This window comes from Telopea speciosissima, chromosome 8 (assembly GCF_018873765.1).
Source record: "Telopea speciosissima isolate NSW1024214 ecotype Mountain lineage chromosome 8, Tspe_v1, whole genome shotgun sequence".
NCBI lineage: Eukaryota > Viridiplantae > Streptophyta > Magnoliopsida > Proteales > Proteaceae > Telopea > Telopea speciosissima.
In genome coordinates, this window is record NC_057923.1 from 4,117,697 (window position 1) to 4,137,780 (window position 20,084).

Consider the following 20,084-nt stretch of genomic DNA (forward strand, 5'->3'; position numbering starts at 1 on the left):
GAAACCAAAAAAAAAGATTGTACCCAATGCACAAGGCTCCCGTGTTTAGCAAGGTCTGGGGAAAGGTCATATGAAACAAGTGGAAAATTATTGGTGCCTCGAAGTCATTGTACACACATAGTGATTCAATCAGTGGAACAAGATGGTCAACAACGGACCCATCTCAATGCAGGAATTAAAATTGGTAAGAACTTCAATTTTGAAATTGCTTGGAGCCTAGAATTCTTAGAAGTGGACCAGTGGACTTGTTGGGTCACATCAAATGTGGACCTTTGTATTTCGAGCAATTAATGTACAATTTTTCCTTTGGATTATTTTGATAAACACTGTATTTGGTATGAATTAAGTCTAGGTCGATTTTGCATTTTTGGACGAAATAAATGGAATTGAAAACGGCTTAAATCAATATGGATCCAGATTCAAGATTTTAAAACTCAGAATCGTCATCAGAATAGGTTAGTGTTAAATCAGTGGGGATTGATTGGATCAATCACTGGTCGATTTGATACCGATATGTCATTTCACGATGCAAATGAGAATTAGTAGAGCACTTGGACTTTACTAGTCAATTATGGTATCCCTTTCTTCCACGTTTGTTTTCTTCTTCTGTTTTTTTTCCCCTTCTTTGGTGGCCATGGATAGAAAAAATGAAGGAAGACGAAGAAGAGCAGGACGGGAGCTCAGTTCTGGTAAACAGATTATCTTTTATTCTTGTTGCTCAACAAGAGTCAATAAAAAGCCTCGAAATTGTTTGTCACTTTGTGCCATTGAAGGGGTGTTAACTTAACTACATATGTATTTCTATAAAGGTTCTAAAACTCGGAATCGGGAACAGAATCCTCTCTGATTTGGATCGGAATTAGCCTGAATCGGTTCAATAATCAAGAATCTAAATAATTTTATGGTGAAAATCGATTTGATTTAAAAATCAGGAACTGAATTGGTTTGATTAAAAATGGTTTATAAAGAAAATGACCAAGAATGGGCCGATCTGATTCTGATTCAAAAAACAATAATTAAGAATGATGGAAATTGGGATTGGTGTCAGCCGATTCTGATACAAATAAACCGATTCCCGATTCTTAAAACCATGATTACTATCTCGAAGTCTCACTCAAACTAGCTGAATTGAAATCTGAGTTCCTTATACTGAACTGGAAATAACTCGTGTTTTTTTCCTCCTTCCTCTCTTCTATTGGCAATGACGTTTTCCTTCCAATCCATGTGGAATCTTAATGAGGATTTAAATAGTATATTTTCTTGACTTCCAAACATCATGGTTTTAATATGTGGTCTCCTACCCGAGAGTCCGCGACACAGACGTATGACAAAAGACAGCAGACACCAGACACGAGGACTTGGTTTAATGGAAAAAACAATGGACACCCGGACCACCAATAAATGGTCCCCCTTTACAAATTGGGTTGACACCCTCACACCCCTGAACTTCGGGGCCGGGTGGGGTACACAACAATTTTATTTTACTTAAAAGGAAAAGAAATTTTTCCTACTTGAGATAGGTAGGATTTACCGATTTACCACTAGACTTTCCACTTTCATGCATTATATATTCATGTGAGAGGAAACAGAAAATGGGAGAACAGAACAAAGGGGTAGGGTAGGTGGGCATCCCTTTGTTCCGGAAACTTAAGGTACAAATTTGGGAACTCAGAAGGAATTATATTTGAGTAGGCAGGTACTAGTACTGGGAAGGGAAGAAGAGAAAGAAAGGACTCGATCATCAATCAGGAGGAGATGCAATCTCAATCCAACCAAAGGGAAGACAGAGAAAGGGAGAAGGAGAGAGAGAAGGAGAGAGTTGGTAGCAGCGCTTCGATGCCCAAGAGTAGAAGACAGTTTCACTACTACTTAGTCCCCAACAAGCACAAGCACAGGCCCTGCTGCTTCCTAGCCCTTGCCACGCTGGCCCTGATCACTTCCGCCCTTCTCATCTCCGTCCTCGTCACCACCACCTCTCCTTTCTCTCTCCAAGACACTCTCCTATGCTCCCTTCGCAACAAGCGCAGTAGAGACGACGACGACGGCGACCCCTACAACCCAGCCGATGAGCATTACCGGACGACCCCAACGCAGCTACTGGCGGTGCTCCATTACGCCACATCTAAGGTGGTACCACAGCAATCTCTGGAAGAGATCATGGTGACTTTCGAGGTATTAAGGTCTCTCTCCCCCTGCAACTTCCTTATCTTCGGACTGGGTCAAGATTCCCTCATGTGGTCCGCCTTCAACCCACGTGGTACCACACTATTCCTGGAAGAGGACCCCAAGTGGGTCCAATCCGTGCTCAAAGACTCCCCAACCCTCCACGCCCACAGGGTTCGCTACCGCACCCAGCTCTCCCAAGCCGACGACCTCCTCAGCAGCTACACCTCCGAACCAAACTGCCTTCCTGGCCAGGCTTACCTCAAGGGGAACCACCGTTGCAGGCTGGCACTGACGGGTCTCCCTGAAGAAGTGTACGAGACGGAATGGGATCTGATAATGATCGATGCACCCAGGGGCTATTTCCCTGAAGCACCTGGTCGGATGGGTGCTATATTCTCGGCGGCGGTGATGGCCAGGGCAAGGAAGAGCCCTGGTGTGACCCATATCTTCCTCCACGATGTGGATCGGAAGGTGGAGAAGACCTTCGCCGAGGAGTTTCTTTGCAAGAAGTATCTGGTCAAGCATGTGGGTAGGCTCTGGCATTTTGAGATCCCTCCTGCTCCTTCAATTAACTCCACTACTGTCGCCGCTGCTGCCAATTCTCGCTTCTGCTAGATTCCTCATCTCTCCGGCCTGTTGTTGGAGGAAAGGAATGATAAAATCGTTCCTATTATATCTCTGCTCATTACAGAGCATCGACCATGTCCGGCCCTGTAGTTTCATTTCTTATATTTTCTCAGCTCAACATTTTCTTATGAGTACATCAACTTTAGACTCTCATACCTAATGCGAGTTACATTTTGCCTCCTGAAGGGCATACTGAATTACATTTCTCTAGTAAAAGTTCGAATATTAGGGTCCTGTAAAAGAGAGATAGAAATTCCAATGAGTCTATTATTCGTGATCATCAAAAAATGTTGAATGAGAGAGATGTCAAGGCCAAGCAGTCTTGAATCTTGATGGAGTAGGAAGAAGATTTAGAAGCGGATTCCCTTCCTTCTTGTGGTTTCTTCTATTTTAAAAATGAGTACATTTTAGGGTTTTAATCCAAATATTTAAAAAAACATTCAATTCTAAAGAGGTGTCAGATTTTCGAATTTTTCTCGAATTTTTTTCTCCGTGTCAGGTTAGGTTGGTAGGTTCCTAGGGTGGAAATGACCACCTCATCCCACCCGAGTAGTGTGTTCAAGCAGGGGATGAGGTCATCATTTTCGACAGAAACCTACGAACCTGACCGGTAGAAAATTTGAGAGGAGTAGATTTTCTCATCATCGTATGATGTGATCCGTACATACGTTTATTAAAAGAAAGAAAAGTCAAAAAGGATCCAAGTGCTCCTGTGGCGTGATAAATGGAGATTATGTTGGAGATTCAACTTCTTGTATCTTTTTTTCTATCACATGGCACACCATCCCAGTGAATTAAAATCAGATCGGGTTCGCTGGCCAGCAATCCGGAATCCGGATTGGAATAGGCCCAGGCCAAGGCCAATCTTGATCGGAACGATACCGATTGAATCGATAGTCCCTATCATTTACATGCCAATCCCAACCTGATGCGGATTCTAATCCGGGATTTTTAAACCCTGCACACCATGATTCCGCCGCTGCAGCCATCCTTGCCGGGAAGGAATTCTTGACTCTTAATCTAATCTTCTCTCTTCCAAAGCCACCTACACCATCCTAACCTTAGGGTTATGACGTTCAAAAAATTAGGATAGGATTGATCAAATCGGCCGGTTGGGATTGATCCTGATTTTGACCAATTCTACACCCAATTTTTTTATCCAAAATCATAAATCACCAAGTTTTCAAATCTGAGGGCTAATTCTAAGGATTTTTAGGACCCATTACGGTCGATTCTGATCCAAAGAAACCGACTTGATCACCAATTCCTCCTTTCCTCGTTTAATGCTGGCAGAGCTACTGTTTATATTGAAGACGATGCAAAAAAACTCGAGGCATTCACAACAAATTCCAAAGGCACACATATCTACTGAGTCAAGTATCGTACCAGAGCCAAAGAAGCATACAAGCTTGCTCAAACATGGAAGGGCAGACCTGCTTGCCCACCTCAACCAAGACCACCCCAAGCTTCAACCTGCAAACTAAAATCTACAGAGATGACAAAGAAGGCATATGGGCATAAGTGGAACAGGGTTGTGATCGATTCACCAAGTTGAAACAAGCCAGAGGTACCAGGGAGGATGACTGCAATCTACACTGCTACTACGATGGCGAGGGTTGGGAATATGACGGGAGTTCAGGTCCACGATGTAGATCGGATTTCTGGAGCTTCTTTCGTGATGTGCATTTGGCCTCATCAAAAGGGAGGCCGTAGCATTTTAGAATCAACAGCAACATAACCCAGAAATTATGTAAAAACACAGACCTTTGAAGCTGTGATTGAAAAAAAATCAATACAGACGAACATACTTCCAAGAAGCATCTAAATTTGAGTTAAAAATCCGTCCAGCATATACATGAAGATGGTAATTTTTGGATGACGTTCAATCCAATCCATGGATTACAAAAGCAAAATGACTACCTGAGACAAATCGGTAATACTAGATTCAAACTCAACACCTTAGAAACACTTGAGGTTGATGCTTAGACATAGAATATAGGTAAAAGCCCAGTTAGTTACAAGGATGGCCTAAATCTGTGAATCATTCTCTGTGTATTGAAAATGCAGGCATCAATGCAACAAGCATGTTTTCATGATGTAACCACAACTGCTCTATTGACTGCTATTATATTTGCACTGTACAATAGTTAAACATTATCTAACATTTACTCCTGGTCAACAATCAATATACATATGCACAAACTACAGGATTTTGTCATTGTAAATGTTTAGATGTACTCCAAATAAGATCAAGATGACTTGCCAGAGGGAAAGCTAATTTCATCTGCATCCTTCCGCTGCATGTAAGAAGACAATATGGAATCATTAGAAAATCCAGTTCAAGATCATCAAAATGCAGAATAGATAATAGAGATGGGAAAGAATGCTAAAAGAAAGCATCAAGTTTTATACGCTAGAAATTTACTGTATTTGAAGAATGGAAGAAAGGCAAAGGAGAAAGACTATGCCGTACACATGCAAACACCTTCATACCATCCACTGACATGTGCTAAGGCCAAATTTTAGGAATCTAAAGTAACAGGTCAAAGAACAGTAGAACGTAGACCTTTTAAAAAAAATAAATCATGATTATACAACCTATTCAGATTACAACAGGAAAGACCAAAAAAAAAAACCCTGACGAAATACAACTGATGTTTTCATCTTTCAGGAGGGGAAAGGAAAAAAGAATCAGGCAGACGAAATACAACTGATGTTTTCATCTTTTAGGTGGGGGAAGGAAAAAAGAACAAGAGAGCTAACTTTAGAATGGTGGCAGAAGTAGGGCTGCAGCCTGAACAGGTGAATTTCAGTATACCCAGGGACTTGATTTTAGGACAACCGGTAAGGGAAGAGCAGCAGTACAAAATCGGATATACAGTACTGATGCAGAGAAACCAAAAACCTACTCGTTGATCTTGATGTGATCATTGGGCATACCTATAAAGAAAACAATGATGTGGTTGATGCCTTAAAAAATAAAGCTTGTGCTAGCAGCCAAAAAAGTGTATCAAACAAGAGAAGATTGTGCTGCTCTCTGGTCATCTGTAATATTCTCTACCAAAGATGATAAGACTATACTCATCAAACGTCAAAAGCAGTTTTGAAACTCAAGCATGGATTTAGGTATCAATATTGTATCAGATAATATCGGTATCAGCGGTAGCCGATTACTGTACCTGATCAATACCTGCACAGTTGACTATCAGTCACAGCATTGGGCGTATCGGACAGATCGGCCATGGTGACCCGATATGGGTATAAATCTGCAATTCATGGTTTGAAGTATTGGCATCGTTTAAGGTGTATTGGTCATTTTTATAAATTCCTGAAACTTCTGGATTTTTTCTTTTTCTTTTTTTATTATTTTTGGACAATACAGTAGTCGGTACAGTGGCCGATCCCAAAAAGTGGCACAGGCCGGCCATATCGATACGGGAACTGTTACCAATGCCCTAAACCCAGGACTCAAGTCTACCAGATTCTTTAATACAGTGGAACATGGGCAGGCCATGGAACTTGCAAGCATTGCATTCACACAAAGTATATACATGTCTGTGAAATGCTCAGAAACTTGTCAGTATTCAGAATCTTGCTTAGCAGCTTATGAGAATGTGGGCAATTACCAGTCTTTTGCTAACGTACGGTTGTATCTTGGTTGTTGTCTCAGGTAGACTATCAGCATTGAGCAATTTCTGTTTTTCCTTCTCAAACTCTTTCCTGGATTCCTTCCTGCTACCTGACTGCCAAACTCTACCAAAATTAGGGAGCCAATCAGTATCACAGTTGCCAGAGACAATCTCCCCTCTTTTCTCCTTCTCCAGCTCCATCTTTCGTTTTTCTGCCCAAGCAGCTCCAACTCGTTTTGGGTTCAACTTTTGAGTCTTCCCAAGATTTTTCAAGGGAGAAGCAAAACTGCTTGTGCATAACCCTGTGTTTACTTCAACACTTAGTTGATTGTCTTCATTCTTTTCTTCAAACCAGGGAGGAAGAGCTCCAGAATGCACATTGCCTTTTGGTTCTCCAGCAAGCAACTGAGACACTGGAGTTAAACTCTGCACCACTGAACTCAAAGAAAAAGGAAGAATATGGGTCAAACCAATGTCAGATGTCAATGCTAGTCCAGAGAGATACTGCAGGTCAACTGCTATGCAGATGCCTTGAAATAGGTTGTTGCTACATATGCTTGTCCAATGCTTCCAACAATCCAATTTATGTAACCATTAGATAGATATCTGGCAATGTCTTCAAAGAAAAAAATTCAAGAAAAATCAAACCAAAATAGATAAATACCCTGGATACTGCTGCCTCCATTATCCATGCTTTCAAATTGATAAACCTGGAACATCTATAATCAGTTATTTAAGTAATAAAAACACAAATTCTTTTTAAGATATGTGAAGTAATTTATCAAACAGAAAAGCACAACATAAATATATATGGTAGCCAGTCAAAGCACCAGGGAAATGCAAGCCATGTTTTAAAAGGAGTACCCCATAGAAAACAGAAATCCAATAGTTTATGGAGACATTGCAAGCAATTCTATTCAGGAAGGAAAACATAAAAGGAGGAAAAAAAATGGGGTGACTATGAATGTATTTAAGGTGAATTCTAGAATGACTTTAGGATAATATCTCAATATGTGCACTAAAGTCTGAAAGCGTTCTTGATGAGCTGAGGTAGAAAATGTAGAGGGCAAACTGTGATAGAACAATCATGGGTCATTTAGCAGCACTAAATTGACTAAAGTCAATGAAGCTCAGAAAGACAAGGAATAATGTTAAAACAACATTATCGACAATATAAATAATGGTGTAATAAAAGATAGGGGTCCAGATCTGCTAGTGACAACTGACAAAACGGAGTGTCACAAACAGATGTGAAAATTAGTACAGACTATTCCAGAAATTTGTGAAAGACTAATAGAGGTAATTCTGGACTAGGATCGGTAAGACGAGCAAAAAGCCTTAGAAGAATGCTAAATTAAATTTACCCTTAGTATGCCACGAGATACCTTGCTTACTCCTGCCATATGCTGGGGTCTTTGGAATGATCTCCTATCCACAAAGCAATCGGCTCCCTATTGTGCAATTGGGGTCATACTCTAAAGGAATATTTGAATCTCGATAGAAATTTAACCTCGATAACACTTTAAGTTGGGAATTGCTTTCTTTACAAATCAATAAGGTTTAATTGTAAATTTTACTGAATTTGTTTTTTAATTTGTAAAGGGTTAAACAACAGACATCTCAATGAATGATTTGATAATGAAGACTCCAGCAACTTTAACATCTGTCACATCATTCAGATAATCTGAGAACCCTATTCGTCCCTTTAAAGACATATCACGTCTTCCCTTTCCTAAATATGCTTATGCCATCTTTCCTTTTGACATTACAAGGGCAGAGTAATTCTTTTACACATTTTGTTGACAAATTTAAGGAAATAAACATCAGCAATATATAATTCAGCTGTAATATGATAATTTCTTTACATAATCCTTCCTAATTTTGCCACACATCCATCTCAACATCCTCATCTCAGCTACACTGAGTTTATCTATATGATGCTTCTTAATTGCCCTAAATTCCGCACCATACATCATAGCCGGTCATATGAATGTCCTATAAAATTTTCCTTTAAGTTTTAAAGAAATACGTCAATCACACAACACTTTGGACGCATCTCTCCACTTCATCCATCCTATTTTGATTCTTTGTGAAACATCATCCTCTATATCACCTTATTTATTTATGATTTTGCCTAAAGTACCTAAAATAATCACTTTACAGAATCTTCCTCTCATCAATTTTCACCACCTCATTATCCGTCCTAGTATAACTAAAATTACACACCATACACTCCGTCTTCGTTCTATTTTTATTAAAACCTTTTGATTCCAAGGTTGATCTCCATAACTCCAACTAAACATTAATCCCTGCTTTGTCTTATCCACCAAAACAATATCTTCAGTAAAAACTTACACCAAGGGACCTGATCTTGAATGTCTCTGGTTAAATCATCTATGGTAAGCACAAACAAATAAGTGCTTAAAACTGATCCTTGATGTAACCCAATTGTAATAGAGAATTCACTACATTGACCCTCACAGTTCTTACACTAGTCACCACACCATTATACATATCTTTAATGATGTCCACATATTTACTTGAAACACTTCTCTGTAACAGATATTGATTGGAGAGCCTGGAAGTTGAATCAGAGGCACCTTACCATCAAAAAGAGCTTGGAACTGGAATAAATTATTCATTAAATAAACTTCCAGGAAACATTGCAATCCTTAGGGTAAAGGTGAGCCAGGTAATTTAGAGGATTTGAAAGTGAGTACTTAGCATTATGAAATTTTGTAATTGTTATTAATCAGACTCTGTTGTTAATCAAACAACTCAAACTTGGGAAAGAGTCATAACATTTCATACTAGACAAATTTAAGGAAATAAACATCAGCAATCAACAAGAAAGATTGGATCAACAGAACAACCATTTCACAACGCCAAACATCAGTACATTACAAAGTTTCCAACAAGATAAAAACAAAAATAGTTAATCAGATTGATTGATCAGCATAAAGTTAGTTATACGTTAGTGAAACCCACAATCAACAACAAAAAATAACAACGAAAATTGCTGGATCAGACTTAATACAATGAAGATAACACAATCACAGGACAATGTAAGAGAAATGTCCCAAACACCATACTGAGTACAGAATTCACTGAGAAACATCAAATCCATAAGTGAACTTACCCCTCCATTACAAGAAGACCAACCAACTGAGCCTCCATGACTATTGTAACTGAGGGGATGTTGGCTATCCTTGTAAGCTAGGTCACGTACACAGGATGAAAATCACTAAACTATTAGAGCCAATGTCATTCCATGAAAGACCCTCCATTAAAAACTTAAAACAGTATAACCTAATTGACGAAGGAAAAGTTACACTGTGCACACCTTTCAAATCCATTGTCATGCTTTTTGCATGGATACCCTGAGAATGCATCTTACCTTGCATGTCCACAGGCAAAGAAGTAGAATCAGGTTGCAGTGTGCGAGCAACTTTAGTGGTTTCTGGATGAAAATGGCGACATCTCTCATTCGTAGAACATTGTAAAGGCAGAACACTGTTCGAAAAACTTGATTTAAAAGAGATAATAGATTTATTCTCAATATTATGCATATTTTCAGAGCTAAGTTTATATTGGATATCTTTAGACAGCTCATAAGATCCTTCAATCGATGATGCAGCTGAACTCTTCAACGATTCACACCTTTTCTCCCACTGCAGTTACAAATAAACGATCACTGATAAATATTTTGTATTGCATATATATTTAAAAAACAAAAAAAAGAGGAAGCAATAGTGAATAACCCTAGACAGACAAGGAGCATACAAAATATTTACGTATTTATGCAGAAACTAAAGTGAATGCACGGTTCTTTGACAGCAAATCACCAAACGACAGCAACCATGCCAGCACATAGTGAACAGAAAAACAGGAGTCCGTTAATATAATAAAATGAGAAACATAGAACAATGAGGGATCAGTTTGAAAGGAATATAGGACCAAATGAACCGGCATAATGAAAAGAGGTCCCACAGCATGTTAAGAGCTTATGAGTAGAAACAAAAAATATGGAAGCCCTAAAAGAGCATATACTTTAACGAGAAAAGCTTTACAGGTGGGAGTTTTCATAAATAAGCGAAATTCTGTCATAATCATGTGATTGGATTTCACCTGTACCAGAGCACTATTTTTGAGGTTTTAGGCACCAAGATGAGGCAATGGCATGGTGATGTAGGAGATCAAAAAGATTTAAAACATTAAATTCTAGGTTAGGGTTTGGTCAAACTTAGGAATTTGTAACAGATGGGATGTTTGGTAGATTGGTGATCCTGAGGATTTAATGAAGAAAAAATTTCTGTGTAAATATGATGGCCAGCTAGGAACTTCAACTAGGAATCAGGAAGATGGAACTTACCAAGTTACCATATCAAAATGATGCAAATACCAGAGAGCCTAAATATGGTCACTGAGTGCAATTAAGAAGTGACACGGTACAGATTATAGGAGCTAAGAAGAACAAGGGGTAACCGAAAATGACCTGAATAGAAGTGGTGAGAAAAGCTATGGATGTTTTGGGTTAACGACAAGTGTGGCTTTAAATGGAGTTGAATGGAAAAACAGGTTTTGTGTGGCTGACCCCAGTTAGTTGGAATAAGACTTGGCTGAGTTGAGTTGAGGAACAACCCAAACAAGATGGGAACAAATTAAGCCTCCTGAAATTAAGCATACCACAACCATGGAAGACTGACAGAGAAAGAAAGCATATCACAGTCATAAAAATGTCAACTCTGAAAGAACAAGTCTTTCACATTATTCACTCACTAGGGATCAAAGTTTGGTTAAAGTGGAATGGAGTCTCTAACAGAGCTTCTAAATCAATGGCTTCTTCATTCTTTTCCTTGGAATTTATATCACTTTCCATCGTCTTGCATTATTCTTCTGGAAATACTATGCATCCGACCAATACAGCCAGCTATACTCAAGGCTAAGACATTAACAATCACAGACATCACCACATTGAACGCAAGTTTCCCCTCCCATAGTTACTGCATATATGGAATTCCCAGACAATATCACAGATACCCGAGACCATAAAACAGCATTGGACATAAAGTCAAAACCAGAAAATATGCTTCAGCCTTCTTTCATTAATTACCTTAGAAAGATCTGCCTCAGAAATCCTAAATGCATCGACTCGATCCATTTCCCCGCCATACTTCCATAAGAAATGCTTTAAATTCTTCAAGTGCTCGGAACTGGCGAGATGAATAATCGCATTGCTACTGTAAAAGTAATGAACAGGTATTCACCCAAAAAAACAAAAAAGTAATGAACAGGTGGAAGAACATTTAAAGAAAAGAAATATAAACTACTGAACGTAATGATGATAGAAACGAGAATAAGATATGTAACTTCGAATATTAATGGCAAAATTACCAAGCTAATGAACTACCGAGTTCTTGAACGTCACAATCGCAGAAGACGCACCAGAGTTGATTACGGCCAGCATGTTCGGGTCGGAGGAGAAGAGGAGTTTTGAGGAACAATCGAATGTCTGACACCTTTTTAAGGAATCGAGAGAGAAAGGAAAAGAGAGATTTGATGTGGTTAGGGAAGTAATTGTGGCGTCGGCCTTTGTCGTGGTTGAGATTACAGACTTTGCAGAATTCGAACTCCTCCTGCTTCCTTTTCTTTTTCTCCTTATCATTCTTAGGGTTAGGGTTTGGTTTGCCATTCAGTTGCCGCTCCTCCATGATCGTACGAACACGAAGTTCATGCGATTCCGGGATGCGAATTCAGTTGCTTCTCTCTCTCCCCTGGGGGAGTGAGTCTCTTGGTTTGTGGCAAGCTCACCCAGTAGCCACTTCAGCAGATAATGAATTTGTTGGCTACCCTAAAAGCTATGGTTTTAAATCAAGGTATCGGTCTCAGGAATTTGTTTCCTTTCAGGTTTCCTGTCCGGTTCCACTCATAGGGGACGGAAATGATGATTTAACCTCATTTGGGAATCATTTCCGCCCCCTATCACGCCCCCTATCAGAGGAACCGGACAACTGGACCGGACAGGAAACCTGGTCTCAGTTGATTGAATATTCATAACAATGCGGATCAACTGTATCAGTTTTGGGCTGGATGATTTTGCCTTTGATTTTGAATAAAAATTTAAGGCAAGAGATCTCCATTTGGTCGCATGGTGTCTACTCAAGTGTCTGGGCCAATGGGCGAGCACGCCTAAGTATCTACACAGGGGGTAGAGGTGTCATCTCACGGTGCCCTGTGAGAAGGCATAGGAAACACCACCAAGTAGAGATCTTTTTCCCAAAAAATTATTTGTTGGATCATGATATGTACCATTCCAGCGGATCTTATATCTGTCAAAACACAGTTTTGGTACCCATTAATACCCATACCGATCGGTTCAATACCATGTTTTGACAAAGACCAACACCTCCCAATTAAGAGGTCATGGGTTCAACTTTCTTTGGGGTTTACCTCTCAAATAATAAAAAGAAGGAGCAATGTTCTATGGAGCATAGGTTGCACCAAGACACATGGGGCGGGACGAGCTAGTCATTTCGGTCAATCAAGGAGGGCGGGACAGTCATTGTGCCCACTCCCCATGTGTTTGGATGCATCCTGTGCCTCCAATGCAGAGAACATTCTCCCTAAAAATAAGGGCAGAAGATTGCTTTCAGGATGCATGGCCCCTGCACAAGCACTGGAGCCAATGAGAGCATGCATAGCAACATCAACGGGATAGTATTTTTTCATTTCAAGGGGGGTGGGGGTTGGGGCAGTCATTTCGCGTGGTTCTGTGTCTAGGAATAGGGTGCACGGATTAGAGATCTTTTTAAAGAAACTCAATTTTTTTTTTGTAGTTATCCATGTAACAATTGAAGGTGATGTTTCCAAAGATCACAAGAAAAAAAAAATCTGCATTTTAATTTTTTTTTATAGACTATAGTGCATAAAAATGTGTAGAGTACACACATGTATAGGCATACATGAAATGTATGCCAACACAAAAAGAGTTATTTAATTGAAGTTAATGCATTATCTATTCGAGAGTATGGCCCCAATGCCAATGCGAAGGCTCAATGAGAATGCACATGAAAGCATCAACATCAGTGAGGTTTCTATCTTTCATAGGGGGTGAAGAGGTCATTTCGCCCCATCTTGTGTTGGATGCATGGACTACAGTCTTAGACAAATTCCTTTTTTCCCCTGATTGAATTAGAATTGAAAATTTGATAATATAAACTATGTCCTCTTTAACTTTATCCAATGGTCGGATTGGACATATCATTTGTTCAAATACAGACAGCACAAGGCTCTCGCCACTGCAAGACTGGGGAAGGGTCATAATACAATTTGATTAGCTAATATCATTTGTTCATATGACTGAATAAATACTTTTAACATTTGAAAAAATAACAGATCATTGTGAAAATAATAATTCACTTTTTTTTTTCCCCATATAACTAGCCATATGAGTATAACAAAGTTACAACTTCGAATTCTTAAAGCTACTAGATCTAGTTTGGTAAATTTTGGGCATGGATCAGTTTAGAGTAGAATATAATTAGGCAAAAATTCATTTATTAAAGGAAAAAGTTTCTCTTTACCCATGGTAAATATAAACGTAAGGCCATAGGGCCAAGAATCTCTTCACCGTGGGTGAAGAGAAAGAGAGAACTTGGCTATCATCAAGCTTGATTTTTTTTTTTAATGAATGTCCGATGGATTAACTACTATTAAAGGAACAGAACATATTACAAGAAGAAAATTGACTGAGACAGTGAGGGGGATTCCTATCACCCTCGTTCATTTTCTTGCTACAAAAATAATATAAGAACATATACAGCCTACAAAAAATATTTCATCCGGTCATCTCTCCTCATGGCATTGTATACAGCTTGGACCTGGACACCAAAACACACAATACAACCACTTCATCAAAACATTATTATTCACCTGGTCTAATCAATGAAAACAGGTAAACATCCATGGTGGGACATCAGAAACACAGAATACCAGAACTAGAACCTGATTAAACGAACCCAAACCAAAGCAGGTTACAAATTCTCAACCCAGCAATAACCCAGTTGCCTATTTTTTCCCCCCTTTCTCCCATTCATCTACTAAGCCAAAGTTATTACATTAGAATTACAGGATCAACTGAGGTATTATTACTTCTATTTATAACATATGCTGTTCTAAGCCAAAATACAATTTACAGTGCACATTGTCATTTTATTTCTGTAATTTACTACATCACAGCAGGAATCTAAATAGCCAAATATGTACGACTCGTTGAGTCTCACATCACAACGCCAACAAGAAAATCATGAAAGCAAATCATCTTTTCTGCGTTGGGTTCACAGTTCAATTCAAAAGCTGCAACCTCTATTTAAATGCCTAAAGAATAAGCAACGTCTAATTGAAAGATTCCAAAAAATATATCTTTTTTAAATCTATACCATTCTTCCCCTCCAGGCTCAGTTTGGACCTTGAAAATACAAACTGCCAGGAATCTGTCCAGTTTTACATTGATTTGGGTGGCAATGATTAACATCATGGGCATTGCTCCCATATCCAACTCCAACAAGCATAAGAGGTGAAACCACCCAAGTATGTGGTGTTTTAACACCAATGAAACATAGGAATTGTGTATTGTAGTTGGATTATTGCAAGTTAAAGTCCTCTTATCTAAATTTATTAAGCATTTAAAAAAAAAAATTAAAGGAGTTTGGGTTCTCAAGTTCCAAAATGAGCCTACTGAAAAATACAATTATCTTAACCAGGCATCTAATTAAAAAGATTCTGTTTGCTCATGCTATGTGTGTTACATGCTAAGAGTTGTCAACTCATTTGGCATCAATTTTGAAAAAAAGGGCGGTTTCAACTCCGATGATTTTAAGACTCAGATCTGGAAAAGATAAAACCATGAAATACTCAATGAAGCTCATCAACTAGAACCCAGATTCAACATAGATGATAGAACTAGATCAATCAATGGGAGTTTGGTTTCTCAGCCCTAGCTTTTTTAACCAAAGGAACCCATTTGAGTGAGTGCATTTGTGTGTGTACGAGAGAGAGAGAGAGAGACCTGCTCGCTCGAGACAACTTTAACAGGTCCAATGTTTACAGAAACATATTTGCCCCTTGAAGATAATTTCTGCCTTACACGGCCCTGTTGCAGACATAGAAGCCAATTTTACATTAAAATATGCTCAGCAATTCAACAGAGTCCAGCTGCAGACAGACAAGGTGTCAAGAATGTATTCATAGATCTGTATAAGAAAAAGGTTCCCCTAGATGCATTTATTTACATATCAATTTTCAGAAAAAATTGAGAGAGAGAGAGAGAGAGAGAGCACATTCTGACACTGTGACTATCAAATGACAGGGGTAAGATGCCTCAAATATTGCAAAAGGAGTTGCATTATTTCATAACTTTCTCCACAAATATCTCGATCTTAAACAAGTTTGCAATCAATAAATGATATTTGGTGGAGCCCTATGAAGAACATCACATACTGAAAACATCTATCTCTTCACTTCTATCTTCTAAAACAACATGATCTGGTGCAATTTTGCTCCCAGAAGGAAGTTTAGAATCACCAACAAAAACATAAAGTAGTCACAATCTCAAGTGATTAACTTGCACAAAATTGTCCCATCAAATTTTATCACCTGTTCACATTGAAGAACTAATTCATGAATCACTAAAAGAACTTTACCAAGAGACAGTTGACGCATAACATATACCTCAGGAATTGGTTGATGAAGTACTGATTCAACAGCAATGACCATAGCTTGCACAAAATCATCACCTCCAGTTCCAATAGCAGTAAACCCTCTAACTGTAGGGTATGAGTTTACCTGTTAAGTCCAATAACAACATTTTAGCAGAAGAAATATTCAGTGGTTGAATTATGCAAGAGTTGTACACTAATTATGGTCACTATATGGCATAGATGTAAAGCTATATGTCTAGTTTCTTCACTTCAACAACAAATTTTCCAAACCTCAAAAAGTTCACAAGAAAAGAAATCTGACCTTTGGTCATGTAATTGTTTTTCTTCTTTCCTTTTGGGGTGGGGGGGGGGGGGGGGAGGTATCAAGTGAATTTTATTCAAGAGGGGTGGACTGGACTCCCCCCCAAAAGCCCAAATTATATTATAGACAATCAAAAGCTCTAGTTAAAGTCATTTCCAGGTATTTATTGAGCAAAAGAGCACATGTCTCACCCAACCAAAATATCTGAAGCATTCATACAGTTGCTTAGCCCAAAAATACCAAGTTCTTTACTCTTCGGCCCACCACATAATTTGGTTCTGCCTGATTTTTTCTGAAGTCCAATTGCCATGCTCGGGGAATAGGCTCCCCAACCTCTGCAGCTTTTAGTCTAAAAATCAGGATCTTCCATTTACCACCAGGCGCCTGTAATCACCTGGGTCCAAAACCCATACTCCTAACTCCTAAGGATCTCAGTCAAAACCTTGTGAGTGTACAGTCAATGAAAGAGCACGCACGAACAAATTCTGCACTTCCTACGCAGAAAATGCAAGACTTCAGTAGATCATGCCCTGTTGAGATGAGGTGATGAATGTAAGGCACCCGTCCAGTGAGGCAGCCCAAAGGAAAAACTGGACTTTCAAGTAACACTGTTGAGTCAAATGGAATAATGGAAGCTAAGATGATCAGATAAGATGATCCTCAGCCAGGAGTAGCCTCAAAAGGAGATTTGATCGAATACCAAACTTGAGAAATCTTCATACCTTCCTACCCTCCTCCCCATGCCTCATACTGACCTTACCAAAGTGCACAAGAGATCTATCAAAGGTTGAACTGCCAATAGTTGAGGTGCATCCAAGTAGGTGACCAGTATGCTTTTCTCCCCTCGCATACCAAGTAATCTGCAACCCTCATGTCACAATGTACCCAGATACAGTTCTTTTAGTGTGAAATTTGGTGTACCGTAGATCCTTCCAGAATGCGGTTTTGTTGAAAAGGCAACCTTAAGTTGATACCCTCATGAAAACACTCCCTATTCTTCATAATGCACTTCCAAAAACAGGTGCCATGCCCTCCACGAGACTGGCTGCATTCATTGGGCAAGGCATGATTCTCAGCAGTGACTCCTCTACACATGCGAGATTGTTCATAATCAAGTGCCAAAGGTACTTGCTTAACAAGGTGAAGTGAACTGGCACTTCTAAGATCCAATCCAACTTCTTTTGGACTTGTACACCATGTTCCACTCCAAGTGTTACTTTAGGTATCTTCCCAAGCAGACCAAAAGATATGACTTTATTACTGTTATATGACCTTTGCAAAAGAAATGGATAATGAGTGATGAGAAATAAATTAGAATGCTTCTAAGAGAGGTTTTGCCTCAAAACTAGTTTCCTGTAGACCCTACAGCTAAACTTAAAGGACAATCAACACCCCCCCCCCCACAAAAAAAAAATTAATAAATGTAAAATAAAAAATATATAAATACACAGGAAGACAAATACTAAAAAAAACTATGATCCTATATAGATAAATCCAAAACAAATTCTTGGTCAAACAGCCTTTTTTTGCTAACTCATCTACTATGTTATGTGCAAGGTTCTAAAACTCGGGTTTGGGTGTAAGTTGAGGCAGGAAGTTATGCCTCTGATCCAGTAAGACAAGTTATATGCTTATTCCGGAAGCAACCCAAACTCAGTATGAAGCATAGAATAAGTCTGCATCCCAAAAGATCTGTTACCACTCGAGCGCATGTACTTGTAGGAAACCTTTTAAAGGAAATGATTCATTGACATACGACAAAGTAAGATATGAAGGCCCTCCCTCTCCTACAGAGAAACCTTCCGCTACCCCACGTTACTCTCCCCTCCATGTAAGCCTACTTGGAGCCTCAGAAACAGAAGGAACAGAAAGAAAAAGAAGGAGAAATGCTACTCGAGATCCATTTTTCACTGACTCATTGCAGACAAAAAAGGAAACTGTTGGACAACACAACTACAACCACTCAAAAATGTCTACCTCCAAGTTATCAGAAATCAAACCTTGTTAAAGCATCTAGCTAATAGGGACGCAAACACATCCAATGGTTAACTGAAGAACATTCCATCCAGTAATTCTGATTTAGATCTGAATTACACAATCAAATAGTTTACCACATTTAATAGTGAAAATTGTGAAGTAAGGACAGAGAAGTCATAAAAAAAACATTTTTAGATCTATATTCTATAGCAACTAAATAATATCAAGGGGTGAAATATTGAATGGCTTTTTTTTTTGTGGGGGGGTGGGGGGAGGGAGGGAGGTTAACCTCTAACCTTCTGATCCAGAGAAACCCATTCATTTGTAGAATCGTCTGTCACTGTACCTCCAATTACAACATTTGTGGTTTGTCCCACCCTTCCTTCTGTCTTTGAAACTTCTGAATCCAAAAAATATGAATTTTAAGTAAACATGTTTGCAATAAGAAAAGGGAGATTCAATGTTCTTATATAACACTAACACACAATGCAATGGAACCACCGGATTTAATATGAACTGAGAAAAAATAATTCCCTAATATCATGTCTTTCCTGGGAATTAGTAATTGAGAATGTATTAAATGGCATAAGAGAGCCTTTATCACTTGGACTGCCATTATCCAATATTCCCTACTTTGAAGTCCAGCTCAAATGCCAACATTACCCGACATTGCTCCACAACCTTGTCATTTTTCTTCTGTCTGGTTGCAAGTAAAGGGAAATGAGGGGAAGCGAAATTAAATTTCGAAAGAAAATGAAATCTTTTGTAATCATTATGGCGTTCCAGCTTTCCTAACTAGAAATCCTACCAAAAATGGTAAATAAACTTCTTAAATGATTTTTTTTTCTATTTACCTTATCTTTTTATGTAATTTCATTTCACTTCCAACCAGAGAGCTCTACAAATTTCTAGGATGAACTTGAGTTTGTATTGGCAATAACTTTGGCAAAAACATGATTTTAATAGCATCCATTGGCAAACCCGAAATTTCAGGAAGGAAAAAAAAAAGATGGAACTCCTTGGGATGCGCCATCAACAAACAAACACAGGATTAAAGATTCACAGGCGAACGAGGGTATAAAAATTGGTAATTTAAAAGGAATAAAGGAGGAGGGGGCGGGGGAGGGGGGGGGGGGGAGGTGCAGAGCAGAGGGAGAGTCTAACCTGAAATGGCTTTGAGCACAGCTTCCTGTGGGGGACCTTGATCGTCTTGCCAAGAAGATGACGAAGGGGTTTTGCCATAAGAGCAATTCAGATGCACTCCTCGTCCTTTATGAAAACCTCGGACCGCAGATAACCTAACTCCGCAACGTAAACTCAGCCTTAAAGGTGCACAAGCAAGCTTACACGATGAAGAAGAAGAAGAACAAGCAGCAGCTGAGTTGGAGTTCGGATGTAAAGGGCGACACGGCTCCGTTAACAAAACGGAGCTGAAGACAGTCCGGCAGGCCATAACTGATCTTCTCCTGAGTCTCGACGTTCTTGTGTGGTCAAAAACTTCGATAAAAAAAAGGGTTATTTCCAAATGCCCCCCTAAAAATAGTCAAACTTACAGTTGCCCCCTTAAATTTTCACTAATTTCATGTGCACCCCTGCTTTTTAAACTAAATACCACTATAGTCCCTCCCGTTAGACATATCCGTTATGTTATAACAGATCCTAATT

At 39.1% G+C, this 20,084-nt stretch overlaps 3 protein-coding genes across 6 annotated transcripts; 1 reads left to right on the top strand and 2 right to left on the bottom strand.

Moving 5' to 3' along the window:
- The first annotated feature begins 1,804 nt into the window (after positions 1–1,804).
- LOC122671868 (probable methyltransferase At1g27930) lies at positions 1,805–2,788 on the top strand. Its single transcript, XM_043869329.1, has one exon. The coding sequence runs from the start codon at positions 1,837–1,839 to the stop codon at positions 2,779–2,781; it is 945 nt and encodes a 314-aa protein (XP_043725264.1). The 5' UTR covers positions 1,805–1,836; the 3' UTR covers positions 2,782–2,788.
- A 2,107-nt stretch (positions 2,789–4,895) lies between these two features.
- Positions 4,896–12,219, bottom strand: LOC122671867 (TITAN-like protein). 3 transcript variants are annotated; one of them, XM_043869326.1, is made up of 7 exons: positions 11,817–12,219; positions 11,536–11,662; positions 9,766–10,093; positions 9,562–9,638; positions 7,087–7,132; positions 6,420–6,856; positions 4,896–5,090 (listed from the first exon to the last, which is right to left on the bottom strand). In XM_043869326.1, the coding sequence occupies exons 1-7, from the start codon at positions 12,131–12,133 to the stop codon at positions 5,043–5,045; spliced, it is 1,380 nt and encodes a 459-aa protein (XP_043725261.1). In that variant the 5' UTR covers positions 12,134–12,219; the 3' UTR covers positions 4,896–5,042. The 3 variants fall into 3 exon arrangements, with proteins under 3 accessions (XP_043725261.1, XP_043725262.1, XP_043725260.1); XM_043869327.1 differs by having other exon boundaries at positions 6,420–6,853; positions 7,084–7,132; XM_043869325.1 differs by having other exon boundaries at positions 7,087–7,141.
- A 1,973-nt stretch (positions 12,220–14,192) lies between these two features.
- On the bottom strand, positions 14,193–19,887 carry LOC122671869. 2 transcript variants are annotated; one of them, XM_043869331.1, is made up of 5 exons: positions 19,584–19,887; positions 18,716–18,816; positions 16,152–16,265; positions 15,490–15,573; positions 14,193–14,302 (listed from the first exon to the last, which is right to left on the bottom strand). In XM_043869331.1, exons 1-5 carry the CDS (start codon positions 19,870–19,872, stop codon positions 14,246–14,248), a joined length of 645 nt encoding a protein of 214 aa, XP_043725266.1. In that variant the 5' UTR covers positions 19,873–19,887; the 3' UTR covers positions 14,193–14,245. The 2 variants fall into 2 exon arrangements, with proteins under 2 accessions (XP_043725266.1, XP_043725265.1); XM_043869330.1 differs by having other exon boundaries at positions 18,716–18,819.
- Positions 19,888–20,084: the final 197 nt, after the last annotated feature.

Coding starts and splice junctions, on each gene's coding strand:
- LOC122671868 (XM_043869329.1), top strand. CDS start 1,837: ATGCCCAAGAGTAGAAGACAGTTTCACTACTACTTAGTCCCCAACAAG.
- LOC122671867 (XM_043869325.1), bottom strand. CDS start 12,133: ATGGAGGAGCGGCAACTGAATGGCAAACCAAACCCTAACCCTAAGAAT. Junction 11,663..11,816: donor CTCGGTAGTTCATTAGCTTG/GTAATTTTGCCA, acceptor TTACTTTTACAG/TAGCAATGCGATTATTCATC. Junction 5,091..6,419: donor CGTACGTTAGCAAAAGACTG/GTAATTGCCCAC, acceptor TCTTACATGCAG/CGGAAGGATGCAGATGAAAT.
- LOC122671869 (XM_043869330.1), bottom strand. CDS start 19,872: ATGGCCTGCCGGACTGTCTTCAGCTCCGTTTTGTTAACGGAGCCGTGT. Junction 16,266..18,715: donor GGGTTTCTCTGGATCAGAAG/GTTAGAGGTTAA, acceptor TGGACTTAACAG/GTAAACTCATACCCTACAGT. Junction 15,574..16,151: donor TTCATCAACCAATTCCTGAG/GTATATGTTATG, acceptor TGTCTGCAACAG/GGCCGTGTAAGGCAGAAATT.